Consider the following 12,953-nt stretch of genomic DNA (forward strand, 5'->3'; position numbering starts at 1 on the left):
GCAAGTCACCCAATCCCACCAACTTGCAAAAAAAAAAAGTGTGTTATATCTGACTACCCTCTTCCACCATCTTCCCTCTCCTCTATCATCTACTCCCTCCCTCCCCTCCCCCATCCCCTTTCTCCCATCCCTTTCCTTCCCTTTTCCTCTAGGGTAAGATAGATTTCTATACCCAATTGAGTGTGTATGTTGTTTTCTCTCAGCCATTTCCAATGAGAATGAAGACTCATTCATTTCCCTTTCTTGACTTTTTGTGAAATATCTTAGCCCATTCTACCTCTCCTTTCCCTTTCTCCCAGTATATTCCTTTTTCTCCCATTGACTCCATCTTTATAATATATTATACCTTCATATTCAACTCCCTCCTCTGCCTTTCTGCCTTGTGTGTGTGTGTGTGTATAATATATATATATATATATATATATATATATATATATACTCTTTCTAACTGCTCTAATAAATGAATTTTATGAGTTATCAGTATCTTCTTCCCATGCAGAAATACAAGCAGTTCAACATCATTAAATTCCTCATAATTAGTCCTTCCTGTCCATCCTCTCTATGCTTCACCTGAATCCTTGGAGATTAAACTTTCTGTTCAATTCTTGTCATTTCAACAGGAAAGTTTGAAATTCCCCCATTTCATTGAATTTCCATCTTTTCCCCTGGAAGAGGATGTTCAGTTTTGCTAGGTGGTTGATTCTCAGTTATAATCCAAGCTCTTTTGCCTTCCAAAATACAATATTTCAAGTCCTACCAGCCCTTAATGTAGATGCTGCTAAATCCTGGGTAATCCTGACTGTAGCACCATGATATTTGAATTGTTTCTTTCTGGCTGTTTATAATATTTTCTCTTTGACTTAGGAGTTCTGAACTTGGCTATAATATTCCTGGGAAGTTTTTTTTTTGGGGGGGGGGGATCTCTTTCAGGAGAAGATCAGTGGTTTCTCTCAATTTCTATTTTACATTCTGCTTCTAGGATCTTAGGGCAATTTTCCTGGAGAAATTCTTTAAAAATTAAGTCAATGCTTTTTTCCTTGTCCTGACTATTAGGTAGCCCAATAATTTAAAAATTATCTCTTCTGGATCTTTTTTCCAGGTCAGTTGTTTTTCCAATGAGATATTTCACATTTTCTTTTAGTTTTTCATTTTTTGGTTTTGTTTTATTGTTTCTTGATTTCTCACAAAGTCATTAGCTTCCCATGTAATTCCATTGTACATTTGAAAGAGTTATACAGTACTATACATTAGTCATAATTCTTTAGAGAGCTTTCTTATCTCTTTTTCTATCTGGCCAATTGTGCTTTTTTAGATTATTCTTCTCCTCATTGACCTTTTGTACTGCTTTTTCCATTTGACCTAAACTGGTTTTTAACATGTTTTCTTCTCCAATATTTTTTTGCATCTCTTTCACCAAGATATTGACTTGATTTTCATAATTTTCCTGCATTTCTCTCATTTCTCTTCCCAATTTTTCCTCTGCCTCCCTTACTTGATTTTCAAAATCTTTTTTGAGTTCTTCCACATTCTGAGTCTGATTCTTATTTTTCTTGGAAGCTTTGGATATCGAGGCTTTGACTTTGTCATCTCCTGAGTGTGTGTTTTGATCCTCCATGGGCCCAAAGTAATTATCAGATTCTTTTTCTTATATTGTTTACTCATTTCCCCAGCCTATGACCTGGTTTTAATGCACTTCCCAAACTTTTGAGTGCTCTCCTGGCCTGTGCTCTGATCTGTGGATGACCACAAGCCCTCTCCTCTGCCCTGGAGCTGTGAGAAGGGCCCCTGCTCTGCTATGGCAATAAGGGGCCCCAGATTGTGACCAGGGTCTGAATATGGACAAAGCACCAGAGTCCTGTCCCAAGGACATAGGAGAGACCTTGACAGTCTCCTCCCACCCCCTTACCATCTGTGGAATGAACACTCTGGGAGCAGCTGCTAGCTCCCTGCTGGCCAGCTCAGTGGGTCTGCTTCCATTTCCCAGAGCAGGTCTACACTGAGACCTGAGCTACACTGGGTGCCTGCTCATTCTGACAGAGGTTTCCAGCTGACTTTTCAACTTCCAAGTTGTCCTTTGTGATCCCTGGGTTGGAAGGTCTGGAAACTGCTCCTGCTGCCATGAACCCTGGCACCCCCAAGGACTCAGAGATCCACCAGACTGTTCCTGGAAGGCTGGAGCTTCTTTGCTACAGGTGTGGCCCTGGCTGTGCTGTGGCCCCTTCTAACCCTGGTGGAGTCACGTCTTCCAAGTTGTCTTAGACTGGAAAATTGTTTCACCCAGTCTTTCTGTGGGTTCTGACACATTACACTTTAGTTAGTCATAATTTGAAGGTATTTAGAGTGTTCTAGAAGAGAATTTCTAGGAATTCCTGCCTCCACACTGCCTTCTCCCCTGCATTTCAATCTCACATCATCAATTGCCTCTCAAACATTTCAAACTGATGGTCCCAGAGACATCTCAAACCCAACATGATCAAAACTGAAGTCATCATAATTCACCTCTCATCTGAAGGATCTTTGAAAGGAACTAAAGAAGGATCGTGAAAGGAGCAAATACTGGCTATTCATAAAGTCCTAATAACTAAAACCAGGAGAAAGTTTGATTTGTAACCTGTTTGTCCAGAAAACATTTTAATGAAAATTCTTGAGAAGGTCCAATAAGGAATTGCTCATTCCTATGGGACTTAGAGGTTAGGAATATGAGTGGTAGAAGGAATTTGGATTCTTATTCTGCAAGGGGAAAGCAGCTGTCTGGACACCCCAGAAAGCTTTATGAATGCTCACTCAGGGGCAACTTGATGGCACAGTGGACAAATAACTTGCCCTGGAGTCAGGAGGATCTGAGTTCAAATTTGAACTCAGACACTTAATAATTGCCTAGCTGTGTGATCTTGGGCAAGCCACTTAACCCCATTGCCTTGCAAAAAACAATCAAAAAAAAAGAATGTGCACTCAGACAATAGAGAAGATTATAAAAAGGAACAAGGAAGACCTAGTTTCCAGAATGTCTGAATAGAGAACCATAGAGGCAGCTGGGACCTGGAGTCAGGATGCCCTCAGATCAAATCCTTCCTCAGATACTTAATAACTAAGTGCTCTACAAAAATTTGACCCTAGGTGCTTTGTCTGCCTCAATTATAAAATGAGAATTATAAAACAGCACCTACTTTTCATATTTGTGAGGATTGAATGAAATATTTGTAAAATAATTAAAATAGTCCTCAGTGTAGTTTGTTTAGTCATTTTTCTGACTCTTTGTGATCCCATTTGGGGTTTTCTTGGCAAAAAAGACTGGAGTGGTTTACCATTTCCTTCTCCAGCTCTTTTTACAGATAAAGAACTGAGGCAAACAGGGTGACTTGCCCAGGGTCACACAGCTATTAAGTGTCTGAGACTGGATTTGAACTCAGGAGAATGAGTCTTGCTGACTCCAGGCCCAGAACTCTTAGGTACTATGGCACCCCCTAAATGAATCTAATAAGCAAGAGATCTATATCTATATCTATTTATTCATACACACATACAAATACACACACACACACACACACACACACACACACACACACACACACACTTCACCTCCCCTCACCCAGTCAGCATCATTGACTGATAAGCTCTCTGTACAATCACCTTGTTTTTTCCTCTGTGGTAAGAGCAGTATTTCCTAGGGCCTACCATATAGACTGCACTGGTTTTTCCTTGTACTTCATAACAGTTTAGACTAGTTTTTCTTTCTTTTTTTGAAATTTTGTCCTTCAAAATTTTTCAATTTATTATCTTTCATTTAATATTTTATTTTCCCCAGTTACATATAAAAATAATTTTTAACATTCATTTTTAAAATTTCATTTTAAAAACTTTTAGTTCCAAATTTTCTCCCTCCCCAGTAGAGGGCTTCCCCCTACCACCTTTGAAAAAAACAAACAATTTGGATATAGATATAAATGACATGTAAAGGACATATAGAAGGAATATAAAAGGACATATAAAACATTTCCATAATAGTCATGCTATGAAAGTAAACATAGACCCCCCTCCCCCCACCTCAAGAAATCTCAATATAAATAAAGTTAAAAAAAGTATGCTTCAAACTGTATTCAGAGCTCTTTCTCTGGGGATAGATAGTGTTCCTAATAGACTAGCCTTTCTTTAAAAAGCATTGAAATCATCCTCAAGACTTAAGGCTTAAGCTATTGATTGATAATTTCCTAGTGACCTAAAAAGTGTGAGCACATAAAGAATCATCTGGCACTTTCTTCAGGTTTCTGAATGGCAGACCAGCATGTTTATTCCAAACTCAGGAATATCTAGCTGAGTCAATGCTGTATCCTTGCTAGGTATCCTTTTCATGCTATGGCTAGGTAATTCTGCTTTTGAAAACTGTTAGACTATAAAAGAGAGATAGCAACTGACAGAAACCCTCATGAAATACTATTGAATCAAATCCTAGGCTTGCTAATAGATAAAAAAGTGGGGCCTGGGGCCCCATAGTGGGCCTTGAGGTGAGTACTTGAAGGGAAGTCCCATCAGTTACATAACCATAGATCCTTCATCCTGACTCTAATGTCTTCCCCTTTTCTTATTGACTTGCTCCTCACTAAGTAGTGGAGATCATACTGATAAGAGTAGATAGCTGTATGCTATTCTTCTCCCAATGCCAATAGGGCTTGAGCCTGGAAAAAAAAATTAGATTAGCTTATTTAAATTTCATCATATTAGGATCAAACAACTAGAATTGAAAGAAATTTCAGAGACCATCTAATACAGCTCCTTCATTTGACAGATGAGGAAACTGAACCCCAGATTTTTCTCATGTCACACAAGTAGTAAATTGAAAAGCTAGGGTTCAAATCAATATTTTTTGACTCCAAATCTAGTGTTCTTTCCATTATGTGACACTGGCATCACCAGAGTAGAGTATCGAAAAATCATTTAACTTACCTGAAAAATTCAATATAAATACAAATGTGTTATAGTAACACCTCATCTTTTTAGATCTGTACAGTACAGAAGTCTCACTGATTTAGAACACAAGTCCAATAAACAGTCTAAAGAAATGTCACTAATTCCACATATTTAAGAATTCACTTTGTACAGAAGGGAATCTCTCAAATTCTTCCTGGAGTCTATTTGCTCTTATTTTAGCCTCAACACTGTCTAGTTGATCATATTTCTATGACTGAAGTTGATCAGAAGCAGGAAATTAGAAGTGAGGAGGGGGGCTGCAATTGGCAATTTTATTGACAAATAAGGGATCTGGATGGAACCAAGATGACAGAGTAGAGGCAGTAGCTCAGATGAACTCTTCCAACATTCCCCTCTAAACAATTTTAAAATAATGCTTTAAATCAATAGCACACATAGCAGAGCCAATAAAAAAAAATCAAGGTGACACATTTTTCCAGTCCAAGACAACTTAAGAGATCAGTAGGAAAGGTCTGTAACTTTGGGGGGTTGGCTCCAAGGGCAGTGCACACCATTGCATGAACCAACAACAGACCTTGGAGGCTGCTGCAACAGTGGCGGCAGCAGCTTTGGGCGCTCTCAGTCCACAGATGGTATGGGGATCAGACAACTGGTCAGAAAGAGATTACACTTTATTCTTTGACAGTTCTATTTTCAGGATCCTGTTGTGTTGCCCAAATTGACAAAGAGAAGCACTAGTTAGATGAGGTCACAGTTCCAGTGCAGAAAAGCATACCTGTTGTCACTCATAAGAGACAAGAAATAGACTGGGAGAAATGGCTGGGAAAAACTAGACTAGAATGCAACAACAAGTGACTAGGATGACAAGGATAATTGTGACACAAATTCAAGAGAAGACAAAAATGTCAAAACAGCTACAAGTAAAGCCTTAAAGAATAAAAGCAAATTGGGCATGAGCCCATCAAGAATTCCTGGAGAATTCAACAGGATTTTAAAAATCAAATGAGAGGTAGAGGAAAAAATGGGGAAAGAATGGAGAATGAGAAAGAGAGTCAACACTTGGTAAAAAAGACAGGCAAGAAAACTTAATAACTGACAGCAAAGAATTGGGGGATGAAGAGGGAGGAAACAATAGAAACAAAAACTCTTGAGCAGTTTTTCTAAGAACTCAAAATTTACAGTTTTCTGAAGTCTCTTATTGGTGGAATAGATAATAGGCTATTTGTATATTACTGTATTTATGATACAGGTTATACATTGGTGCAGTAGATAATAGACCCTATATTACTGTATACTTATGATACAGGTTTTATAGTATTTATATATAAAATTAATAATTATAAGCATATGACATGTTTATAAGATTGATTGTGTCTCCAAGAAAAATTTGTTAGTACACAATATACTTTTTTTAAAAAACAGGCCTGGGAAATAAATAACACATGTAGTATCATAGAGTTAGATTTAAAAGGGACCTCTGAGATCATTCTTCATTTCACAGATGAGAAAAATGAGGCCCAGAGAGGCTAAGTGTCCTATCCAGGGTCATTGAAGTAATAAAAGGGTTCCAATAAAAAAGGAAGAATTTCAAACAAATATTATGGAGTGATGTGGAGGGCTGTAAGCTCTAAGGGAAATTCTGTTCTCTAGAACTTCATTCATAGGATCACAGATATAGAATTAGAAGGGACTTTAGAGATCATCTAGTTCAGGCTCCACTATTTTACAAATGATGGGGCTGAGACCACAAGAAGTGAAGTGAATTAACTTAAGGTGATATACAGTTAATATATATGACAAAACTAGGATTCAAACTAAAATCCTCTGAATCCAAATCCACTGTTTGTTCCACTATAACATATACCCTCCCCCCACAATGGAAATCCAAGGTGCCATAAAGTATATAAAAATGTCTCATAAACTTAAAAGTATTATCTCGTACCAATGTTGTCAATGCTATTATCATAGGAAACATTGCAGCTTCTCCCACTACAATAGCATCTGGATATGATGTCTTCCCTATATACATTTATATAATTTGAAGGTATAATTCAATATCATCCATTTTTTAAATCCTATTTTAATGTTGCTTAAGGAAAAAGTGAAACTCACTAGGCAAGAGATGAGAGAGTTGATCGAAGAGGAAATGAGGAGAGATAACAGGGCTGCTGAACAGCGTATGGTCCATAGAATCCAGAAGATCCTAAAGGAGTGCTATGATGAAAAGCTCCAGGCAATAGAAGAAGTCAGAGCTGAAGAACGACAAATAGCTACTAAACTACTGAATGAAGAGATGAGGTAGTCTTCAAAATCCCCAGGCAAAAGTTCTATTTTTTTTTCTATCCAATACACTTCCAAGTAAGTGATGACTTTTTATTGAGGTTTCTCTAAGTGTTTAGACCACCATGAGATAATGTGTTAAGTAATATAGAGATCCAGGAACTGACCATCCTTGTTCATAGCTGAGGAGGAATGAAGGAATAGATCACAGGATTTAGAGAGGCCCTCTCTTCCTAACTATTTTTAAGACAGTGACTTACTGGTTTCCTCAGGTGGCAAAACTTCCTCTATCAGGCAGATTGGCACCTTCTCTGCCATTTGGGGCAGAGGTCAGCAAACTCCTGGCTCAATGGTCAAAAATTTTGCAAGCTAAGAATAGCTTTTATATTTTTAAAAATAAAGTTTTATTGTAGTTAAAAGTCTAAAAACTATTTGTTGTTCACTGCTTTAAAACAAACAAGAAAATGGGCTTGATTTGACATAGTGGAGTAGTTCACTGACCCTGTTTTTAGATAGTTGTCCAGACCACAGAAATGTAAAGTGATTTGCCAGAGTGGGTTACACCAGCCTAGTATGTGTCAGAGGTCACTTGAACTCAGGTGTTCCTGGCTTTGAGACTGTCTCTCTGCTATTCCATACTCTCTCCTTTTTCTTGTATTTATTTTTAAATATTTATTCTGTGTTCACTTATATTGTTGCTTCACCTACTAGAATGTAAGCTTCTTGCAAGAAGGTTATCATTTCATTCTTTGTATTTATATTCCCAGCTTCTAGCACAAAAATGGTTTGGTATATAGGATGCATTGAATCTACACTTGCTTATCATTGATGAATAAGTTGATTATCAATTGTTAACTTCCTAATGATCCATTATTTTTTAGGAAAAATGAGGAGAAAATCCTGGAAGCTGAGATTCTCTGTAATAAAAATCTTGAAAAAGCTATAAAAGAAGCCACCAAAGCCACAGAGCACCAGATGAACCTTGCTTTTAACCTCAGTCAAAAAACAAAAGAAGAAGCAGCTAAAGAAGCCATGAAGGAGGTGCAAACCCTTCATAAGGCTGCCATAGCAGAAGTTTCCAACAAGCTGACCACCAGTGAAGACCAGCTGCATGAGAAGTCTGACGAACTAGAGAACATGACCCGATGGAAAGATTTCCTAGAGGAGGAGCTACTGGAAACCCGTGAGGCATTTCAGAAATACATCAGCGTTACATTTCCTATACTTGGCCCAGGGCAAGCAGATTTTATTCTGCCACTAAGAAAGACGCCACCCAGTTATGTACAAAAATACATTGAAGCTCATACTGAGCAAGTATCTAGCTGAGATGACCCTGTGATGAAGTCATTTGTTATTCTTGTCATCAAATAAATTCATTCAACCTCATAGGGTTAGGCAGTTGGTGGTCTAATAGCTGAATAAATGGACTTGGAATCAGAAAGACCCGATTTAAAATACTGTTAAAGTCAGCTAATCAATAATCAATTATTAAATATCTGCTGTGTTCTAGGCAATGTGGTAAACACTGGAGATAAAAAATTAAGGGAAGAAAACAGGCCTTAGAGGAAAGTACTTTCTAATCAAGGAGGCAACGTGTAAATATCTAGATACACTTAAGAATTATGCAGAATAGATGAACGTAATCTAAAGGAGAAAGGAATTAGTAGGTGGGGGAGGGGACTAGTTATGGCCTCCTGTTAAAGGTTGGATTTCAGCTGAGTCTTGAAGAAAATAAGGGTAAATGAGGCTTGAATTTGTAATACGGCACAGTTTTAGGGAGTTTTCTTCATAATTCCCCAACTCCTTCCAAGAACAGGTGCCCTTCATTAAATCAAACTTAAGCAAATTATTCTGTTAATACTATATTAACATCATTGATGTCCCTAGATCATGATAAACTTATCAGTAAAGTTTGATAATTCTGGTAATAGTTGTAATAAGATTAAGTTCTGAGAAATAGTTGTATTAAAATAAGTTTAAAGAAATGGTGATTTTGTGCATAATTTGTTTTGGATAGAAGTTATTGTTCTGTTTATCTGTACTTAAAAAGAGCGTTATTTTGAATTTCTCTTTTAGACTTTTCCACAAACTACCTTTATATAGGAATATTCTCTGGATGCTCTTATTTTCTTCTTTCCATAAACTCTCTATTATTTCAAAGATTGTCTCCAGATAGGTTCATCTCAACCTAACAGAAGCTAGATGGAGGTGAAGGGGCAGAGTGCTCTAGGCCCTGGAACAGATCTTGCTGTTTTACAAATATTTTACAAATATTTATCTCCTTTAATTAATTAATTAGTCTGGTCACTGCATATCATGAAATTTTGGGAGAGAGTATGCCCATACTGATAAAATCAAGATCTTTTTGATTATTTTAATTGGAGTATTTAATTGTGATAAAATTGTGAGAAAAGACAATATGGTGACAAAGAATCTGCCTTGGAGTAAAGAAGCCCCACTTTTGACACATATTGGCTATATGACCTTAAAGACAGTTGGTAATAGGAATGATAACAGTTCATATTTATAGAATGAATTTTTTCACTGAGCATTTTCTACACACATATGACATTTGATAGTCAACAAATATTTTTTATTGTTTAATATGTGCCAAGAATTTTTCTGTGATAGATATCACACTAACCCCCACTATGATATACAATATCATAGTTGTAGATGTAGATGTAGGTAGATAAAGTGAGGCCTTTAAAAAAAGGCAATTGTATTGATACAGCTGTTTCAGCAAAGTATTGGGTGAGGAAGCCAGATTTAGGAGGCTGAAGAATTTAATGGATGGTGAGGGCAGTGGGAGAATAAATTTTTAGGAGTTTGGATGGATGAAGAGAAATAGGAAAATAGACTGATGGGAAGCTATGATATACAATATCATAGTTACAGGATGTTTTATGGTTAAAAACATCTGATTTAATTTTCACAACTCTATGATAAGTAGGGAAAGCATTTTTAATATCATAATTTTACATTGAGACTAAAAATCACAATTTTATTAGCAGCAAAGAGAGAAATAACAACATTCCTATGATGCCGAAGGTTTCTTTTTGTACATCCTTCAAAACAACATTTTGAGATAAATATTATTCCCATCTTACTTATGAAACTAAAGTTTAGAGAATGAAAGCTTTGCCCAAGTTATCTCAGAATAAGGATTCAAACTCTCAGGCATCCTGGCTCCAGACAATAAGAGCTAGTATTTCTATGCATTTAAGGTTTGTAAAGTATTTTATACTTATTCTATCATTTGATCTTCACACCAACTTTATTCCCATTTTTACAGATGAGAAAATGAAAACTAAGAGAAGTTAAATGGCATAGCTAGTTAAATATTGAGGTTGGATTTGAATTCAACACTTTCAGTCCCCAAGACCAATGCTCTACCTATGATTTTACTACCTAGCTTCCCAAATTCAACTCTTATCTCTCTCCATTTTTTCTCACTTGCAATCCAATTCCCAAAGCAAATGCTCCTTCCTCTCTTCCTATATACATGCTCAGGTTTCTCCTCTCAAAAACAGTAATGCATTGACCCTGCTTCCCATCAGTCTATTTTCCTATTTCTCTTCATCCATCCAAACTCCTAAAAATTTATTCTCCCACTGCCCTCACCATCCACTAAATTCTTCAGCCTCCTAAATCTGGCTTCCTCACCCAATACTTTGCTGAAACAGTTGTATCAATACAATTGCCTTTTTTTAAAGGCCTCACTTTATCTACCTACATCTTTCTGAAGCATTTGTTATTTCATCATCATTGTTATATAGCTATTTACACGGTCTCCCCACCAACTGTTCTGTAAAAATGAGCAGGGATCACAGAGTAAGATGCTTATTACACACATTGAATTGAATTTTCCTCCAAAATTCGTCAAGATGCCTTTCCTGACCTATCTTAATGCTTATGTCTTTCTTCTGAGGTTATCTCCAATTTATTGCACACATACACACATACACAAATAAACACATACAATAAATACATAATATATCATGTGTGTGTATGGATATATCTTGTTCACACATAATATTTGTTGTCTCCTCATTAGACTATGAATTTCTTGAAAGAAGAGGTTGCTCTTTTTCCTCTCTCTTTGTATTCATAGTGTTTAGCACAGTACCTAACCTAGTGTAGATGCTTAATAAATGTGTGTTGACTTGATTTGAAAAATAACAGTTAGCAAGTATCAGAGAAGAGCAAGCATCAAACTCCAATCTTCTGACTCTGAGTATAGTGCTCTGCCAACCATGCCATTTTGCCTTTTCCAAGGAGTGCTCTAAGTCACTGGGGGACCATGTAACATAGTAAGGATGGTTCAGACATCCTATGACCACTACCAGAAAAATAAGTCAGACACAAGACCCTGTTGATAGTAGGTTCTTGAATCAAAATTCCTGGTTACCCTGATGTTGATTGGTTGACTCATCAGTGATCTCCTGGTGGCATCTCATCTCAGCCAGTCTATTTAGGAGACTAGCTGTCAAGGAAGAGATCAAAAACAGAATTTTCCAAGAAAATACAACTTGTTTCTATGACTCAAGGTAATTTTTTTTATATTTTATTTTATTTTATTTTCAATTACATGCAAAGGTATTTCAATTTCCAGTTCTTTGCCATTATAAAAAGAACTGCTATAAATATTTTTGTACATGTATGGTCTTTTTTTTAAATCTCTTTGCGATATAGACCTAGTAGTAATATTGCTAGCTCTAAGGGTATGCCCAATTTTATTACCCTTTGAGCATAGTTCCAAATAACTCTCCAGAATGGTTGGATTAGTTCACAACTCTATCAACAATACATATAGTGTTTCAGTTTTCTTACATCCTCTTCAGCATCATTTATTTTCCTTTTTTGCCATCTTAACTAATCCAATAGGTGTGAGGTGGTGTTTCAGAGTTGTTTTAATTTGCATTTGACTAATCAAAAATGATTTGGAGCATTTTTTCAAATGGCTATAGATAACATTAATTTCTTTATCTGAAAATTGCCTGTTCATATCCTTTGACCATTTATCAATTGGAAAATGGCTCATATTCTTATAAATTTGACATTGTAGTGCAGCTGCACTTGCCAGTCCCACCAACTTTCCCATAATATTGCTGATAACTTAGACAAGCCATAAATTCTCATGGCAAAGACAATGGTTTTATGAATGAAAAATATTTTAGAATCACTGGTATGGGACCTCAATTTTACCTAATTGGATAAAAAAATATGATTATCTTTGAATATTCTCTCTTTCCTCTCAGAGCCAGTTAGTTTCTGAGTACTAGCAATTGTTCCTCTTAATCCTTTCATATCCATCCCCTCTTTTCTAACCCCACTACCACCATCCTAATACAAGGTCTCAACTATTGCAATATTTCCTGGGAGGCAATGTGATATAGTGGATAAAGATTTGACTCTGGAGTCAGAGAAACATGGTTTAAAATTCTGAATCAGATGCCTATTTACCTATCTTACTTTGGGAAAATCACTTAACTTCCCTGATTTCCTTAGCTATAAAAATTAGGAAGTAAAACTAGATGACCTCTAAGCTTCTTTCCAGCTTCAAATCTGTATCCTAAGTCATTTCTCTGCCCAGAAGTTTCCAGTGGCTTCCTATTACCTTTCAGGTAGATTTCTTAACTCCTTTACCTGATCCTCAAGGCATGACCTGGTACAAGTCTATCTTTCTAAACTATTTTTTTCTATCACTGTCCTGTGTACCCTTCATCCCACAGCCAAACCAAACC

At 36.6% G+C, this 12,953-nt stretch overlaps 1 protein-coding gene across 1 annotated transcript in view; it reads left to right on the forward strand.

Moving 5' to 3' along the window:
* C5H6orf163 (chromosome 5 C6orf163 homolog) overlaps positions 1-8,594 on the forward strand; it is a 36,101-nt gene extending 27,507 nt beyond the window's left edge. Inside the window, exons 4-5 of the mRNA XM_074187121.1 lie at positions 7,022-7,224; positions 8,088-8,594. Coding sequence (XP_074043222.1) covers positions 7,022-7,224; positions 8,088-8,532 — 648 coding nt within the window. The 3' untranslated portion in view covers positions 8,533-8,594. The remainder of the gene's footprint in view (positions 1-7,021; positions 7,225-8,087) is intronic.
* Positions 8,595-12,953: the final 4,359 nt, after the last annotated feature.

Source organism: Macrotis lagotis, chromosome 5 (genome assembly GCF_037893015.1).
Source record: "Macrotis lagotis isolate mMagLag1 chromosome 5, bilby.v1.9.chrom.fasta, whole genome shotgun sequence".
NCBI classification, from domain to species: domain Eukaryota; kingdom Metazoa; phylum Chordata; class Mammalia; order Peramelemorphia; family Peramelidae; genus Macrotis; species Macrotis lagotis.